The 19,894-nt window shown below is 37.0% G+C and overlaps 1 protein-coding gene across 2 annotated transcripts in view; it reads right to left on the bottom strand.

The window, feature by feature from the left end:
• The window catches only part of SYCP2L (synaptonemal complex protein 2 like), a 71,074-nt gene that overhangs the window by 50,738 nt on the left and 442 nt on the right, over positions 1-19,894 (bottom strand). For both annotated transcript variants that reach the window (XM_072603814.1, XM_072603815.1), the window contains exons 2-11: positions 17,867-17,935; positions 16,887-17,024; positions 16,685-16,804; positions 14,584-14,688; positions 13,796-13,820; positions 6,656-6,741; positions 6,277-6,365; positions 4,044-4,078; positions 3,370-3,512; positions 3-55 (exon numbers count right to left, since the gene is read on the bottom strand). In XM_072603814.1, the coding sequence (XP_072459915.1) occupies positions 3-55; positions 3,370-3,512; positions 4,044-4,078; positions 6,277-6,365; positions 6,656-6,741; positions 13,796-13,820; positions 14,584-14,688; positions 16,685-16,804; positions 16,887-17,024; positions 17,867-17,935 (863 nt within the window). The remainder of the gene's footprint in view (positions 1-2; positions 56-3,369; positions 3,513-4,043; positions 4,079-6,276; positions 6,366-6,655; positions 6,742-13,795; positions 13,821-14,583; positions 14,689-16,684; positions 16,805-16,886; positions 17,025-17,866; positions 17,936-19,894) is intronic.

Raw genomic sequence — 19,894 nt, 5'->3', positions numbered from 1 at the left:
ACCTTCTTTCATCACCAAGCTTATCATTTAGGCAATTAAGAAATCTTCTACTGTCCTTCAAGATAAAACAAGTGGTAAAACAGTTATTTGTTTGTTAAAATTAAAGGTTGAGATTATAAACCAAATTGTTATTAGCTTGCATTTTACTTTTAGAATGCTTATAAATTTTTCCACAGTCCCAAAAGAATCTGATGGAAGTATAATAAGACTGCTTTATGGGCACAGGGTTGAACCAAGGTCTACAAAAATCAGAATTATCACAAAGTCCAAGAAGAGAAATACCCGGGACATTTTTTCTAGAAGAATATTTTTCTTCAAGGGAAACCTTAGGCTTCACGTTTGATACATGGTGCCATTTTTCACCCCCTTGGGAAGGTAAGCAAGTTCTTTTCCACATGCTATGTTAGAGTATTTCATTTTCCATTTTAAGTTTCTTCTCTCCCTCCTCTACTCCACTTTTGATGACACGTGAGCATGGGTCATCTACTCAAATGAATACTTTCAGATATACTTGGCTAGTTCTTTTGGGACCCCTTCACCCCACTACCAGGTGGTAAGTACTTTGAGAGCACATATTTGTTTTTGCATTTGCCTAAGGCAAAAGCAGCCAGGAGGATAAAGCTTCCATTCTCTGATCCCCAAAGCACATTTTAAAGTTCAATAGATTTGATTACTCTGATCATTCTTACATCTGTTCTATTTCATTATCAAGAAAGTACTACATCCAAGTCTAGTAAGATTCCTCATTTTCTGACAAACATTGGAAGGAATGTGAAAAAACTGGGACACTAATACACTGTCAGTGGAAGGATGAACTGATCCAACTATTTTGGAGAGCCATCTGGAATTATGCCCAAAGAGTTACAAAACTGTGTATACCCTTTGACCCAGCAATACCACTAGTAGGTCTGTCTCCCAGGGAAAAAAGGAAAAGAACGTATATGTTCTAAAATATTTATAGCAGTTTTTTGTGGTGGCAAAGAACTGGGAACTGAGGGGATCTCCTACCAACTGGGGAATGGCTAAACAAGTTGTGGTATATAATTGTGATGGAATACTATCGTGTTGTAAAAAAACGATGAGCAGGTTGATTTTAGAAAAAAACATGGAAAGATTCGCATGAAATAAAGAGTGAAATAAGCAGAACCAAGAGAATGTAGGATACAGCAACAGCAACAACTTTTCGAGGAATAAGTGTGAATGACTGAGCTAATCTAAGTACTATAAAATTCAAACCAACTACAAAGCACCTATGAAGGAAGATGAACTGGTAAATGGAGATATGCGTAGTATGGCTTTACATATGTACACCCATTTATACATATATCTGTGAAACCATACTATGCATGTTCTTGTTTATTATTAGTTTATATATTTACACATAAATGTATATATACGTATGTGTATATGCATATATCTGTATGTATGTATGTATGTACACACACACACATACATACATCTGTGTCAAATGGAGGCCTTCTCTAGTTTGGGGTAAGGACAGAGGAAGGGAGATAGCTTGGAATTTAAGATGTAACAAAAAGCAAAATAAAATATTTTTAACTGGAAAAAGACTCCTCATTTCTATGTCATTTCTCTGAGTACTAAGTAGACATATTGTTTATATATATGTGTGTGTGCAAATATATATATATAGTATACATATATATATTCATATAAAAGAGACTGCCATTATTTTCCTCACATCAATTAACATCTTGACTGCTCTCCAGAGCATCTAATCTCTCCTACTCCCTTCCCTCAACCTCAATTTTTCATTGTAATTATCTGTTCTATGGAAAAACAAAGTGTCCAAGAGGCCAAAACTTGTATCTATGGTACACATGCCTGCCATTTGAAAAAAAGAGTCATGCTATGATCCTTAAGGGTATACCAAGTACTAGGAGGAACCTTAGTGGTCATCTGACATAAAATATATTAAACCTTCAGTTTTAATTAAAAGTGTAAAATACTACCACTGAGAACATAATTCTTGTTCAGGATGAGCAGGGGGTCATCCCAGGCTGTCTCACAGGTTAAAGGATGGTATTTTCCAAAGGAGTCAGTCCCTCACACTTCACCTCCTCAACACTGACTCCTTAACTTCATATAATGGTTTATTTCAGAATGCAAGGTAAACTGGGCAACAAAATTCAAGACGTTAAATGTTGCTCTATTCCAGAGGTACACAGAAGGGTAGGAGGGCCCATTCACTTGTACAAAAAGTTCTAGTGGATCTAAGTTACATGGAAGCATATTGATCAGTTGTTTGTTTTTCCTTCTCTAGGCTATAAGGGATTTGGAGGAGTGACATGACAACAGTGGATACAGTTAATCTTCCTGAGTTCCAATTTGACCTCAGACACTTCCTAGCTTCATGACCCTGGGCAAGTCACTGAACCCTGATTGCTTCAGTTTCCTCATCTGTAAAATAAACTGGAGAAGGAGATGGCAAACCACTCTAGTATCTTTGCCAAGAAGATTCAAATGGAATCATGAAGAGTCAGGACTGAACAACAACAAAACAGAATTTTCTATTTACAAAGCCCATGTTCCTTGGATCATGCAATGTAATTCCTACATTCTACATCAAGCCAATCTTCTTCATGTTCCCAAACACATGAGAATTCCCACCTTTCATTGATTTAGTCAAGTTCCCTCCAATTCAAAAATGCTCTTGTTCTCAATTCTCCTAAACCTATCTAACTCTCAAGGTTCATTTCAAGTCACTTCTTTTTCCGTCAAGCATCCCTACTCCATCTGATTTACCTAGAGCAGCTGAATCTGCCACAGCAGGAGTCTTCTTGTACCACCCCCTCATTTTACAAGTGAGGAAGTCCCAGAGAAGTTTATGTGACTTTTCCACAGTCATACCGGTAGCTACTGCCCACAGCACCTGTCTTAACATACTATCTTACATTATCTTTTTTGTCTGATACATATAGGTCTCCAGTGATAGTTTAAACTTCTTAAGTTCTGCAACCATGTTTCAAGACATTTCCAAAGGACTCATGATGAAAAATGCCATCTACCTCCAGAGTAATAACCTGAAGGTGTCTGAACACAGACCAAAGCATACTATTTTTCACTTTCTTTCTTCTTCCTTTTTTTGTTCAAGTTTTCTTTCACAAAATGACTAATATGAAAATAGGTTTTATCTGATTGCTTACCATCTCAGGGAGGGGCAAGACAAGGAAGAGAAGGATAGAATTTGGAAGTCAAAACTTTTTTTAAAATTTTTTTGCATGTAATTGGCAAAAAAATATTTTTAAAAAGATCTGCAACCATATATCTTGTAACTTTTTTGTATGTCCCATGGTATCTAGGTGTCTAATATCTGCAAAATTAAGTTTTCTAGATAGGGCATTTTACCGTCTCAAATTCTTTTTCTCTTATCTCTTTGAAAGCTACAGCAACAGTGTCATCTTCAAACAATCTATGGGCAAGGTCAGCTTGGGACTTTTTGCTTATCATCCTGCACAAAGCTTCAGAAAGGGCAACTTGAAAATCATAATCTAAAGATAAAAAATATCAGAAATGACTATATTTCTAAGCATAAAATAAAAAAGTGATTCCCAAAGAAGCATTTAATTGGCCTCAAAAATTCCCTCTTCAGAACCAAGCATTGCCTTCTTATATTAAGAGGAATAAAATTTACTTCACTAACTTTCATACATTAAGTATTTTGATGCTACTTTGGAATCTATCCAACTATACATACAGATTCTCAAGGCCCATGGAATAAAGGAATATTAAAAGAATCCTTAAAATGAAAAAGGATGCTTAAAACTATTTATAAGATACATACATTTGTAAATAAAAATCTGAAATTGAGTTTGTTCAAAGTTCCTATGGAATAGAATTACAGTGCAAGATGACTTCCCATAGTAACTGAAATAATAACTGATATTTTAATTATTTTGTATTATCAAAATAAAATCTGTTTTAATTTGACCTGAATTTAATTCTCACACAAGTATAACATAAAAATAAAAATGCATAAAATGCAAAGCATTTTCAATTAATAATTCTTCTAAACATCTTACCACCTATGTCCAGAATTGCACTGGCAAGGTCTTTCCTGAAAACAATTAATATACATGAGTTCATTTAAATTGTAGAATGAACAGTAAAATCTTATATATAAGCATTAGATCAAATTAGATAAAATTTTATCTCCAATAAGCAAAAACAGTATTGATGTTTTCAGGTTCAGTATAAAAATTGCATGCTATTTTTAAAGGAAAAAAAAGATTTCCTGAACATATTAAATTGTTAAATGAAAGATTTAAATAAGCAATGATTTAGCTTTTTACAGCCAATTGAGGTATTTATAAATGAAGGTGAGGTTCCAGTTACTGCATCCTCTTTGTGCCTCGGTTTTCTCTCCTGAGATCTTTAAAGTCCTGAGTCTATGGTTCACATCTCTTATAAAGAATGATCCTTTATACTCTTTGCAAGTATATCTGTCACCTAATGGACCTCTGATAGCTGGTGCATGATACACATGGTCTGCATTTGATAATTTATCAGTTTTCAATCAGGTTAAACTTTAATTTGGGAATTTATGAGATTTCAGTAATGAAATGAAGTTATAACTATCACATCATCCTAAATTACACCTTTTCTATGGCTCAACCAAATGCAAAGTAAAAAATGAAACACAAGTGATTTCTTTAAAAAAAAATTCAAAATGATTTAAATCTCCATTTTATAGGTATTGTTTTAAATGGGAATTTCAAGTTATAACTCATATATATATACATATAAATATATATAAGTATTAGTTCTCAGTAGTCAATTAGTCAACTAATTTGTGCCTATTTAATTAAATTCTAAAGGAAAACAAACTCCCAAACTGTAATGCACGTCATGCTACTTAAAAATAAGCTAAGTTTTGCCTTATCTATGATCCCCATCTTTAGTCTAAAGTCCAGAAATATCTTGAATTGCTCATAAACATATTTCTAAAACTAAGTATAGGCAACTTATATCACAATTATAAGATTACATTTAAAAAACTATTTTAAAATTGGAGGAATGATCCCAAATATCTGAATATAGATTAAGATTAGTGAAATCCCATATAAGCAGAACCATAAACGCATCTTTTCCAATTTGATCTTACACTGTAAGAAAGTTTCAGCTGTAAAATGGAGATAAGAATAATAATGCCTCAAGGTTCTTGGAAGGAATGTCCAAACCCAACACAACCACTGTAAAAAACCTTCATATTTTACTGATAATCAACAAGCCCCATCTGCCATTTTCATCACCCAGCTCTGATACCTGGGAGTCATCCTCAACTTTTCACCCTTATTCACTTGTCCTGTGTAATCAGTTGCCAAATTCTTGTTGACTCCCTTTTCTCCACATTCCATGCATCAGTTTCTTTTCTACTCATACCATAACCATCCTAGTCCAAAGGTTTGATCACCTCTTACCTAGATTATTGCAATAGTCTAGTGCAGTCTTTGACTGAATCCAAACTTCACAGAACAAATCCCCTTAATAAAAGGATTTGTTCTATAAAACTTGAACTCAGTCAAAAGAACTGAGGACCTAGAAGGCCACATGTGTGTGGCCTTGAGGCAACAGGTTTCCCACCCCTGGTCCAGTTGGCCACCCTGCCTCCAGTCTCTCCCTGTTTTCAAGTCTCTATAACACTGGTAAAGTATCCTAAAGTAGAATACATTGTCCCTCCTCAGCTCTGCATTAAATTTAAACTAAAGAAAAACTCCTCTATCTGGCTTTCAAAGCGAAAAATAACAAACTAGCCCCGGTGTATCTTTGCAGCCTCAGTATGTGTCACTCTACTTCCCACATGCTTCAAATCAGGGAAACTTACAGTTTCTTACCCTTTCCATGCCTTTACACTGGCCATTCCCCATTCCTGTAATGTACTACTTCCTCACCAAATAGAAGCTCCTTGAGTCTACGGATTGCTTCGTTTTTGAATTTGTTTCTCTAATTAGTACAGTGCCTGGCACAGTTAAGACATTTGATGAATGCTTGTTAATTGATTGATCTTCTTACACTATCTAGACAGCCCATAATTAGTCACCCAAGAGACCATCTCTCCCCGAATTTTCAAGAAGAAAGTGTCTCAGGGCCTGAACACAGCAAAGGACATAATATAATATTCCATATTGAGATCATATATAAAACACTTCCACAAATCCTAAAACACTTTTTAGATGTCAGCTATCATATTTTATGTTGTATTAGATCATATTATATTCTCTGTAACATCCCACAATTGGCTATGAGGCTACTTACAAAAGAAAACTCCTGTTTTCTGATAAAGGAAATTTTTCACTCTCTCCCCGAGGCACTTTTTCCAAGATGGAGTTCAAAGTCCTTAGGCCCTTTTAAGAGAAAACACACAACACACACAGATTAAGTATGACATGAAAAGCCAAACATGATTCCCTGCCTCTGCCCAAATTTCCTAAGTATTTCTATGACCCAGAGCTGGAAGTTGTCTGAGATGCCATTTAGCCCAACCATCTTATTTTGCAAATGAAGAAACAGGTCAAGAGAGGGTAGATGACCTGTCCAGTCCCATATCCAGTAAATGTCCCAAGTGAGATTAAACTCAGTTTCCCTGACTCCACATCCAATGTTTCCACCACCATTTTCATCAGCTATAGCATACCTCCTCTCGAATCAAATAATTAACAGTCTTGTCTGTCACTAGAAGTCCTAAGTTAAATAAGAATGAATCCAAGAGCTCGTTTTTTCCTAAAAGCAGAGTTAAAATATCAATAAGACACGTGAGAAAAATAAAAAGGTAACAATGTAACTGTTACCAAATTTAAAACATCACAAGATGGTCAAAACCTGGAACATCTTAGGTAAAGTTGTAAAAAAGATGTTTGTCATTGGCACCCAATGACCTTCCTTTCTACATTCCTTTGCTCTTTTTTGGCGCACTGCACCCACTCCCACATACACCTCCAAGTGCTTTCATGATAAAAGTCATATACGCTAAGCGTTTGTGGTAGGCTTCCTTTCCAGGGAAATGATCCAGTTAAAAGAAGACCTTTAGAAGGGGCAATGAATCTCTAATAATGGCATTTCACCAGGAACCCTGAGGGTCTTCCCCTCCCAGTTTGATTTTTTTGGCTATTTATTTTTTATTAAAAGAGGCCATCCCTTGAGTACCTACTTAAAGAAGGCTATTCATTGAATGGGTGTATCTCACTCAAAGTGAGAATCTGATAAGACCTTAGCCTAAAATGGCCAAGGTCTCCTCTTGCATCCTGGGCCATCTCCAGTCATCCTAATGAATGTCAGGCCACTGGATCCAGATGATTCTGGAGGAGAAGTGAGGCTAGTGACCTTGCACAGCCCTCCCTCACTCAAATCAAAGTCAAGTGCAAATCATGTCATCATCTTGATTTCATGGTCCTCTTCCAGAATGAAGGACAAACACAACAATAGGAAAGAGACCTTGGAAAAAGGCAGGTACTTTGAGTCTTGGTCAAATCATACGCTGCATAGGCAGATGAGTAATTTATAAGCTTGATCTTGACATGATCCTGTAAGTTCTCATTGTCTCATAAGTCACTGTCCTAACCTGGGCTGCATTAGGCTCACATTTGTAGTTCTATGCTGAAGGATAACTTCAGACAGGACCTGATCTTTCCATTTTCCTTCTGAAAGGATACTAGAATGTAGACTCCTGCTATGCAGGAATTTATGCAATTCATGTTTACAAATAAGAGTATGATTATACTATAACGAAAAGGTCCCATAGAGTAAAGCCTTTTAATTTTTTTTAACTTCTACCAGGGGTGTGGAACCTGCAACTTTGAGGCCAAATGTGGCCCTCTAGGTCCTCAAGTGCAGCCCTTTAACTGAATCCAAACTTCACAGAACAAATTTGTCAAAGGGCCACGCTTGAGGACATAGAGGGCTACATGTGGTCTCAAGACTGCAGGTTCCCCACCCCTGCTTTCAGTTTGAACTCCAGCCCCTTTGCAGGTGCCAAACAGCCTTTGGCCCTTCCTAACTAGTCATCTGACCATGAACCACCTCTGACCTAAGAAGCTCCCATTCTCAGCAATATCCTAGTTAAACCCTCAGGGCCATTTTTCTCTACAAGCTTATTCCTTTGCATGGCAACTAGCAAATCCCCAGTGTCCACTCCTCCAATTTCTTACAATCAGAACTCCTGTGTGCCTGGGCAAAGACCTCTCTCCATTGTTACCAGGACTTTAATTCTCCCCTGACCTATCATTCCTTATTCTCTAGCCACCCTTCTACTACATGTCCTCTGAAACTCCAACTCTATTAAAGTTCTTCATTCCTTTCATCTTAACGGAAGCCAGATTTTTCCCCTACAAATACCATCTCCCTTAGCACCCTTTCCCGGGGCTGCTCAGTACTTCTCTAAGGGCTCTCTGATTCACAAAGCCAGAAGATGATAACATACGGCTATTTCTGGATCCTTGCTCTGTTAACTCTGTTACTTTCCTCAACAACTCTTTTCTTTCAAGATAAACTCCTTTTGATTGCATCACACTTGTCACAGTCACTGACTGACCTCTAGGTCCTTCTTTCACCTGCCTCAATGAGTCCAACACCTTATTCTTCTCCACTCCAAACCCTGCCCTCATCCTTAAGAAGCTTCAGTATTCCTGAAGATCATTGGTTTCCAAAACGTTTTGGTCTCAGCACCCTTTTATACTAAAAAAAAATTATTAAGAACACCTCCCTGCCACAAGGGATTTTGTCTATATTGAATATTTATCTTATTATAAATTAAAACATCTTAAAATTAAGATATTTTCTTAGCACTATTATATTATAGTATCTTAGTATTTTTGTAAAAATAGATTTGACTTTGTGGACCCCTTAAAGGAGTTCTGGGGAGTTCCTTTGATCCCTACAACACAGTTTGAAAACAGTCCCTGTTGACACTTTAAACATCCTAGGTTCACAGTTCAACCTCCTTTTCAACCTTTCCTTAATCCAGTTCTAACCTACCTCAGCTATTAACTGAGTGGTCACACTTTATTGTTCACATTTCCCAGAAACTGATCCCCTTTTCCAAGGCTGTAAATTCAGAAATTTCCTTCCCTGATCTTCCACTCCCTCTCACTTTTGTTTTGCCTTTGTAAATTCAATTTTATTTTAGTTGCATATTGTCTCCCTCTCCCCTCCCAGCCTCGCACTGAATAGGCAAGAAAAACAAAACTTGTTTAAGGATATTTACAGTCAGTCAAAACAAATTCTCTCATTAGCCATGTCAAGAGGAGAAAAGATGCTTTAATCTGCACTGAGCCCATCAACTCTCCATCTAGATAGACTATTTCCTCATGAAGACTTTGGATTTGTAGTTGGTCATTGTATTGATCAGATTTCCTAAGTCTTTCAAGGCTGTTTATCTTTACAATACTGTTATTATTGTAAAAATTGTTCTCCTGATTCTGCTTCCTTCACTTTGTTTCAGCTCATACAAATCTTCCCATGTTTTTTTCCTGAAATCATTCCCTTGATCTTTTCTTGCAGCACACACATACACACACATTTGGGACTTCTCTCCTTTCTCTGATCTCTTTGGAGCATGGACTAGTAATATTATAACCAAGTCAAAGCACATGTACAGTTTAATAGATTTTTTCAGGTATAGTGCTCAAAATGCTTCCAAGAATGGCTGGAACAATTTGCAATTCCACAAGCAGTATGTTAAATTACCTCTTTTCCCACAGCCCCTCCAGTATTTGGCATTTCCCATTTTTTTGGATCAACTTTACCGCTCTAAAGGGATATATAGGTACATATACATGTGTGTGAACATAAACATACATACATGTGTATATGTATACACACACATAGTGCACATGTATACACATATATTCATGTGACAGCTAGGTGGCACTGTGGACAGAACTGTGTCTGGAGTAAGGTAAACCTCAGTTCAAATTCTGTCTCAGACACTTCTTATCTGTGACCCTCGACAAAGTCACTTAACCACTGTCTGTTTCAGTTTCCTCACCTGTAAAATAGGGATAATATAATAATGGCACCTACCTCCCAAGGTTATTGTGAGGATTAAATGAGATAATACAAGTAAAGCATTTAGCATAGTTACTGACATATGCTAAGTGCCATATAAATGTTGGCTATTGTTATTATGTAGCTACCAACTATTATTCTGCCTGTACAACATCCCACAATATGGTCCTGTCCTCAGCCCCTAGAGTCCCTTCCCCTTTGCACTACTCCTATTCCAGCTTTACTCCCTAATGTTGATGTTCCCCTCCTCTACATTGTTTCACACATAGTTAATATTTAATAAATATTTTATTCATTTTTTTACCTCTTTGTAGCTTTTGACACTTTTGACCATTCTCAACTCCTGAACTTTTTTTTTTTTTACCCCTCCTTTGGTTTCAGAGATACCACACTTTCCTTGATCTTCTCCTAATATCTCACTAATCTCTCCTTATTCTTTTCGTGAACCTTTCATATGGGTGGTCCTTAAAGGCTTGCTCTTGACTCTGCACTTCTCCTTCTCCCCATCTGTCTGTCTCTCCCTCCCTCTCTTTCTCCCTTTCACTTCCTTCTCCCTCTCTCTTCCTCTTCTACTTCCCCCTCTTTTGGTATCCTCCTGTATCAGTTTGCAGGAAATTTTCATAAGGACACTGTTGAATTTGAAATAGCAGCGTATCACATCCTGTTCTATGTGACTTACAAAGTCTCTGTCTGAGGCACCCCCCCACCCCCGTTCACTCAGTCTCCTAGATGTGGAGCCTAATCTTCAACTCTTCCCTCTCTCCCTCTTATCCATCCTTCACGTGCAACCCTTCCTCTCTATTCCCATCACCACTGTGCGAACATCACCTTGCCTCTTAGCAAGTCTTTCCACCTCATGCTTTCTCTAACCTACAATGACTGGCTTTTCTTATGCATAGACCTGGCTGTGTAAGTCACACATCAGCTTAAAAACCTTCAGTAGCTCCCCATTGCCTAAAAATCACACTTGTCCATCTGGATTCTTGGCCCTTCATGACCTAGGGCTACCCTGCTTTTCCAGATTTACCTTCGCTATGACTACTCTCCATGCACTGTACAGTAGTCAAACTTGGTCCTAATATGCTCTGCCTGGGTCTTCACTCCTTATATCATCTATAGCTAGAATGTTTTTGCCCTCCCTCCAATAAATTATTGACTTCCTATCCATCCTTTTACAGCCTGATTCTACAGATACTTCCTACATAAAGATTTCCCTGGTTTCTCGAGTTAGAAATCACTTTTTCCTTCAGAATTCACATAACAGTTGGCTTTGCAACTCCCTAATATATTTATATAATATTGTATATGATATTTATAAGGTCTTCACTAACTAAAATACAAGCTCTAGAAGTATAAGTATTATATCTTATCTGTTTTTTCCTCTCTTTGGCATCTAGCACATGGGTTATTAATAAATCATTGTTGAATGAATCATAACCTTCCCTCTTCATGAATCCTTCCATATTCCCCCAGGCTATCAGCAAATTTAAGGAGGATGGTTTAGAAGAATCATCAGACAGGAAGTACCTAACAAATAAAGCAAAAACCCCTGGCCTTAGCACTGAAGGCCCTCCACAAGCTGGTTCCAAGCTACTGGTTCAGTTTTACTTCATGTTCTGGAAAAGCTAGATTATTCTCTGCTCCTTCTTCCTATATAGCCTTTGTACATAATTTCCAGTACCTGGAATGAAATTTATCCTCTCACCCCTAGACCCCAATCTTTTTAGGGGGAAGTCCTTTCAATTCGAGGACAAACTCAGGACTTCTCAACAAACTCTCCTGAGATCTCCCTTCAAAAATTTCTCATAACACTAGATCGTCTCCCTTGCTCTCATTATATTCTCATTATACTCTCTCCCTGGCAGTACCTAGTTACTCACAACCACCCTAGTAAACTCCTTTAGAATAGGGTCTCTTTCATATCTATTCCCTTTCATATCTATTCTCTCATATCATATCCCCCACATCTAACAGATACTTATATATAATGTGTTTAATGATTATTTGTTTAACTTAATTTGAGTTTTCCTTCTTGCCTCGCCTCCTTCCCCCCACACAGACACAGTTAAGACCCTAGTCTAGGCCCTGCCATACTGGCATCTCTGCCTCCAGCCTCTCTTCTCATCAGTCGGATCACCACCAAAACAATCTTCATATTGTATAGATAGATCTGATCACAGATCTGATCACATAGATCCCCTGCTCAGAGCCTTCAATAGAGCCTCTTTACCTAGAGGACAAAACAAACAAACCAGAGTCCTTATCCACTTATACATCATTCTCCACAATCAGGCTCCAATGTACATTTGTAGTGTTTTTCCCACATTACTCTGACTCAACATTTCAGCCAAAATGAATTACTACCACTCCTCTGATCCAGTCCCTCTCTTCTTAAAGCAGTTGCACAGGCCAGTCCCCATGCATTAAATAGGCCCCCTCCATTGAATTCTATCCCATTGAGGTCCAACTCAGGCACCAGTAACTCCACATGTCCTGCCCTGGTTCTCCCAGCTAGAATTCCTCATCATTGAATCTCTTATTGCTGTTCTGACATGTCTCATACACTCCATCATCTCCCAATATGTTCATGCACTTCCTATGTATGCTATAAACCTTAAGGTAAATGTAAGCTGTTATTTTATTATTGAGAGCAAGGACATTGTTAGTTTTTCATCTTTCTATTCCCAGAGCCTTGAAAGGGTTGTGTTCAATAAACATTTGCTGAACTAAATCAATCCCTGAGTAAGTTCAATCAATCAAGTATTTACTAAGTGCCCACTGCGCACCACACACTGTGCTACAAGAAACAAAAGGTCATAAGGAGCTTCCATTCTAATGGGGAAGACAACAAGCACATAAAAACAGCATAAATATAACGTGAATACACACAAAATAATTCAATACCAGCTAGTTTGAGAAAGAGCATTAGCATTTGTGGGAAGGGGCAGAAAGCAGGAAAGGTTTCGTGCAAAAGATGGCAACAGAGCTGCCAACTGAAGAGTGGACTCTGTGAGGCAAAGCTGGGGAGGCAGCGCATTCCAAGGATGAGGGCGATCAATGCAAAAGCATGGAGACTTGAGATGGAGTGTACCTAGTGAGGCGGCCAGTTTGGCTGGATCAGAAAGTGTGAGAGGGGGAGTAATGTCCAATAAAGCTGGAAAGATATGTTAGGGCAAGGTAGCAATGGGTTATAAAGGATAACTTAGGAATTTCCATTTCATCCTAGAGACAATAGAGTTGAATGAGTAGGAGAATAACAAGTTCAGATCTGAATTTAAAAAGAGCTGTATTGGTAGGTCTGTGTAGCATAGGCTTTAATAGGAAAAGACTTGAAGCAAGTTTTATTGTTTTGTCAATCAGACGTGTCAGACTCTTCTTGACCCTATTCGGGGTTTTCTTGGCAAAGAGACTGGAGTGGTTTGCCATTTCCTTCTCCAGCTCATTTTACAGATGAGGAAACTGAGGCAAACAGGATTAACTTGCCCAGGGTTGAGGACCAATTAAAAGGCTTACACAATAATCTAGGTGAAAGATGGGAGCCTGAACTAAGTGACTGGAAATAAGGTGTCATACAGGATGGGTGCTGTGAAGAAATAGTTAAATTTGCATAAGTGGGTTGAGAGAGAATGAGTTGAAGAAGAAAGTGTTCGTGAATATGGAAACCTGAAACCCAGGCTGTGGCTTTGTGGTAAGTCCAAATAAGACACCTGAAATGTTCTACTGGCCTTTCTGCCAATCACCTCTTAATTAAAGCAGCCAGTAATTTACTTACCCTTAAAACTGCATTTGGAAATTACCTAACAAAAAAGGAAAAACATATGAAGGTGAAGAAAACTATACAATAGCTTTATAAAAATTTTCAAAATTAAGCTTTAGTTCAAATGCCAGAGTTCTCTGGATAGAGCACAAGTTCTGAAGTCAGGAGGACCCGAGTTCAAATCAGGCCTCAGGCACTTACTAGCTGGGTGACACTGGTCAAGTCACTTAACCACAATTGCCTCCAAAAGATATAAATAAATGCAAGGGTTCTTAATCTGGAGTCTGTGAACTTGTTTTATTGATAACTATATATCAATATAATTGGTTTCCTTTATAATTCTACATATGTTATATGTTTAAAAAGCATTATTCTGAGGAGGGGTCCACAGGCTTCATCAGAATGTCAGTGGGGTATAGGACACAAAAAAGGATAAGAATCCTTATTTTAGTGCTATTCCGCTGGAGAGCAATAGGGGAGAAAAAGAACTGATGATAAATCTATTGCACTTTCAACCCCTTCATGTGTCCAGAAATAAGTCCTGTGTAGTTGTTATCATAGCCATTTTATGGAAGGGAAGAAAATCTCAAGCTTTTCTCATAATATTCTATTCCTAAATCTAATTTGCCTACAAGGAAATGGTTTCCATGTTAGGTAAAAGTTTCAGAGTAAAGTTAGGAATACTCACAAAGCTCACATCTTACAGACACTGAAGTTCTATAAAGAACCTCAAGATTCTTGAAATTTCTAGTTAATTAAGTGGCATCTGGTTAATAAAACACCTATTCCCATTCTTTTCTTACCAAGGCAGTGTTGAAAAAGTCTTCTGTAACTTGAACCAAGGATACAGTCATACTTAGTTCTCCACTGGTCAGAAATCCAATCGTTCTTTCAAACCAGGAAGCCATGTACAAATAAAAAAATGTAGTCATGAATGACCATGTCACTACTACCTGTTCAATTAAAAAAAGAGCTTATTTTATAGAATTTCGGTCTTACAAAACAGTTTTAAAAAAAGAACTAGTTTTTTTTTAAATCCACCTTGAAGCCTCATACACAAGAAATTACAATGAACAGTACAACAGACTTTCTACTGGACAGAGACATACAGGCAAGGTCACTTTACTTGGTACAGATATAGGTATGATATAGGTACAGATAAACAGTATGGTATAGTGGGTAGAGGACCAGCTTTAAAGTCAAAAGACCTGGATTCTGATCCATTCTCTGACATACACTAATTGTGTGACCAGAGGCAAGGGACTTGCTTACTCAAAGGAATACTGTTAAATATTTAACAAGAAGAAGATGTATGCATACATACTTTTAGTTTAAGATGCATTATTTACACTTCAAGTCTATATAATCTACAATAAATCAAGCCCTGATTTGTAGCAATTGTCAATTTATGAGACGTGAATACACACACTGAAAATTTAACAATGGATTCCAAGACCAACACACCCTTAAGATTCACCTCTAATGACTCAAATAACTCTCTATAGACAGTCGCCAATCTGTATGTGAAGGGACCTTCCACACCTGGAATTGCCTAAAATATGAAATCATAGGTCTGGACCAAAAAATCCACTGAGGTAAAAGGATTTGGTAGAAATTACAGGAGCTCTAAATAGTAATTTAATGCAGAGTTTCTTAAACTTTTTCCACTCATGATCTCATTTCCAATTTAGGCAGTATTTGCTGGTATTACATGGCCTGAGGGTATATGCAGTACAAAACATTCAACTTTTGAGTTCAGAACCCAGGCTGCAGTAAAGTTGCCCAAAGCAATACTGGCAACAACTGCCCAAAACACCTTGGTTTCATTACAATTTGATTTTGAATTAATTTTTGGTCATTCCTCCTTCAACAAACCTTTTACTCTTGCCAAATTTTTCTCAATCCCTTATGGGATCATGACCCAAATTTAAGAATCACTGAAAATGGATCTCCAAAGCATCAGTGAAAGATGAGAATCCTAGATTTAAGACAGTGCCACAGGACGAAAACTTCCAGAATTCCAAATATTGATCATGCTATAAAGTCTGGCTGCAGTCAAAACCTTTTCCTAGCAAAAAGCTCTCAAGTAATCCATTTCTTGGAGTTCACAGTGCAGGTGCCACTTCTTCTAAGCTCTCCAGTTCCCTACCCAAAGCCATAAATTCCTCCTTCAAATTTTCCTAGAGCACTTTGCCTGGATCTCTCCTTCAGCTCTAATCACCTTCCTTTTTTATTATACTTATCTGTCTCCATTACCTATCCCTCCAATAGACTGTAAACTACTGAGCAATTAAATATTTGTTGCATTGAAGGATATATATTCAATTTTATACAGAAAGTCAATGGAAAAATGAGACTTGATTTCAAAGATTCAATTTTCAACAAACTTCTGGGGCTATCTTTAGGATTTTGTTGTGGTCGTTGTGAACCCTGGAAATATTTATCAATCCAAAAAAGAAGCCCATAGATAGAATTCACAGTGCTGGATCAGGAGATAGGCAGGCCTGGAATGGTGATTTCATTGATGATGTCCATCTGTATTTTTCTTGCCCAGAGTCACGCATAGGTCAGAGGCACTACCCACAGCTTTCTGACTTCACAGTCATCTCTCTAGCTGCTAAGGCACTTTAAACTCTTGGTGTTGGATTAACTATAGTTCACCACTATGGTTTTCTTACATGAAGCTTATGCAAAGAGTATCCTTCTAAATCTCTCCTTGACTATGATGTTGAAAGTAGTCTATTTTAACACGATAGCTAAGCAAACTAATTCTTCACCTAAGAAAGTAGGGTGAGGAGAGAAAAGTGATATCTAGAAATGATTTGAAATAAGATGAAAGGGGTAAGACTTAAAAAAAAAAAAGCCACCACCTATGGCCATGCTCTGTTTAATTAGGACACTTATCTTTGGAATCAATCCTTGCTGAATTAACAACTGCTCATCTTGTCTGGTATCATCTATGAAGAACTTCTGAATACATTTCAGCAACAATGAAACACACTGGAATTCATTCTTGTCCAACTCCTGTATTTTCATGACACAATAATGTTAATAAAGCTCAGTTCAAATTACATGCTGGCATTCTATCTTCAAATACTTGACTTGCCTTATTTATTAGTCTGTCAAGATGGATTAATAGTAGTTGGTTGTATTTTTGAGAAATAGAGTTCTCTTTTTGTTGTAAATATTCTTCTATTTTTTTGAATCCATGACCATGAAACGCATCAATTATAAGTGATTGCAGCTGGAAAGATAAAAGTTTGAAAATCACCTTTCAACAAAGATCATTAATGCATACTTGAGTTTCACAGAAATACCATCATGACTAAAAATTTGGTATGGAGATAATTTGGGCTAAAGATAAGGTAGAAATGAAATGGAATTTTACCATGAACAATAATCAATGATTATCCTAAATATGACTATAATTTGGGGGAAATAAGAGCTAGTCTTCAGTTCTTTAGAAAAGTAAAAATTGCCAAATACAAATATACTTATTCCCCTAGAGCCATTACTAACTGTAATGAAGGAGAGAAAGGTAGTTCAAAAACAATGTAATTAGAAATAATAAGAAAACATTAAATGTTTAGGAAATAAAATCTTTATAAGAAATATGTGAACTAGGCATTTTCTACTTATACATTAGCTTACACCTGGCCTTTTTGCTAGGTCAGGGTCTCTCTGTCTCCATTTTTATCTCTTTCTCACAAGACACACACCCCAAAATGTGATGCCTCTCGTATGTTGTGATACTTTAATGCTACAGTCCAAATTACATGACAAGATTGTCATGTGAATATGACAACCTAGAGATTCCCCTGTCTGCATCCTAAAACCCCAATTGTTTTGGCAAAAATTTAGCAAACCTGAAGTTTCCACTAGTATACAACATCTAGTAATCTATACCTCAAAAAAAATTACATAAACACATTATAAATTACAATTACTTTTAATTACAACCATTAGTTTTACTACCATCATGCAAAAAGTCAAATGAGAGTAAATTCAACAATGCATATGTAAAAGGTGCATCGATACTTGCTGTGTAAAGTAGTTAAAAGAATACAAAATAAAATTTATCTTTACAGAGAACTCAGCAGACACACTGTCATCATCTTCAGTGATGTTGTATAAAGGAACTTTCTCATTCTTTATCTGTACATGGTAAAAAAAAAAAAAAAGAACTTTTTAAAGTTTTTATTACAGTATCTTTTCAAGTAGGAAAAGAATTATTTATCATTATCTTAAAATAATTCATGATATTAAAAGGTTTGTAGTTTTGGTATGAACAACAAGCATGTTAGCTTACAACTTTTATATAGCCATTTACAAAGAAAAAAAATACTTCCTGGTCTATGGTTCATCAACATCTGTGAGAATAAGTTAAAATATCAGGAACAGTAAGCCAAAATTTCATTTCAAATGTGATTCTACAAATTAAAACCTAAAACTGAGGATTAAAAAACAATTTATCTTGCATATTAAGGAAAGTTAAAATGATTCCCTGAAAAACCAATTTCAAGATCAGAACAAGTCAATAAAGAAAAATTATGCCGCCTGCAGGCCCATTCATAATTTTAAACATTGTCATCTTTTATTTTTTGGTATAGATCAATAATTTCATGAGTGTATGAAGCTCCATTGTGAGGAAATTTCCTTTACAAATGCAAATAGACAACTGTTGTCCAATGATTGCCTGGGACAATATTGCCATTTGTCCTTCATTCTCAAAGAGGACCATGACATCAGGAAGATGATACAATGAGATATAAGTAGGCAGGGCTGTGCAAAGTTACCAGCTGAACTTTCTCCTCCAAAGCCATCTGGGTCCAGTGACAAGATATAGATCAGAATGACCGGAGATGGTCCTGGAGACAGTGGAAGACCTTGAGGCCTTTTTTTAGGTTAAGGTCTTTCCCAGGTCTCAGTTTGAGGCAATGCCCATTCAGTGATTAAGACTAGGTAAAATTGAGGTAAAAAAATGGCCTCTCTTACCCAGTCAAAACAAATCATTCTGAGACAGTAAAACTCTCAGGGTTTCTGGCCAAAACAGAAACAATTTCGATTTACCTCACTCTGAACCACCAAAACAGAAACAATGACCAAATGAAGCTTGGGCTGGGGACCTACTAGCCAATCAGCCGAGAATCTCAGTGATTTAGATTTAAGGCATGGTCCTTAGGAGAAAAAAAAAATCTAGCCCTTAAGCCCCAAGATATCTTGCGAGGTTCCAGCAATCAAAATTTATATTCCTTTGGGCAGAGCACCTGCAGATAACAGTATGATTCCCTGTGTGAACAGAGGGAGAGGAGGAAAGAAGGGAGAGAGGAGAGGAAGTAAGGAAGTCACGATCTTATCTAAGCACAGGAAGAAGAAAGAGGGTCGGTAAATGGATATGGCACTAAATTTGGAGTCAAGACAGATGTAAACTCAAATACCGCCTCAGGCATTTACTAGCTGTGTGACCTGGGATGAGTCCCTTAACTTTTCAACGGCAGTTTATTCAGCTATAAAAAGATGGGATTCAAAATGATGGCTTTTAAGGTCTCTCTCCGGTACTAAGCGTGAGTCTAAGGAATCAGCACCACTTTCAAATTTCAGCAGGAAATCCTTTATATCAGCTTTCTTTTGGCAACTTGATGAAGCCCATGGACCCTTTGTTTTCGGAACAATGTTTTAAAATACATAAAAACCATAGGATTACAAAGAAAACAATGTAGAAATAGTTATCAAAATATTCTGTTAAAAAATTCACAGACACAGGATTAGAAAAGCCTGGACATTATCACACTCCTTTTATCACATGCTTTTATTGTTTTAAAGCTGCATTTTGCCGGTTTTTTTTTTTAAATATCTAAGCTTTTAACAGACACCTTTAACAAGCAAAGCAAAATGAGGTTTCTCCAAAGACAAAGATTTACTATTCACTTAGCCCATAGGACAAAGAGCCCATAAGTCATCTAAACTTCTTCGTTTTACTGATGAAAAAACTGAGACTCAAAGCTAAGGGACACATTCGGAATTTGAACTCAGGAACTCATAAATACAGTGCTACTGCACCATGCAGTTTAATGGCTGAAATTTGCCCCACCGTAAACATACAACTACAGTAAT

This window comes from Notamacropus eugenii, chromosome 4 (assembly GCF_028372415.1).
Source record: "Notamacropus eugenii isolate mMacEug1 chromosome 4, mMacEug1.pri_v2, whole genome shotgun sequence".
Lineage (NCBI taxonomy): Eukaryota > Metazoa > Chordata > Mammalia > Diprotodontia > Macropodidae > Notamacropus > Notamacropus eugenii.
The sequence above is the reverse complement of the archived record's forward strand: the minus strand, read 5'-3'. Positions and strand labels throughout refer to the sequence as shown.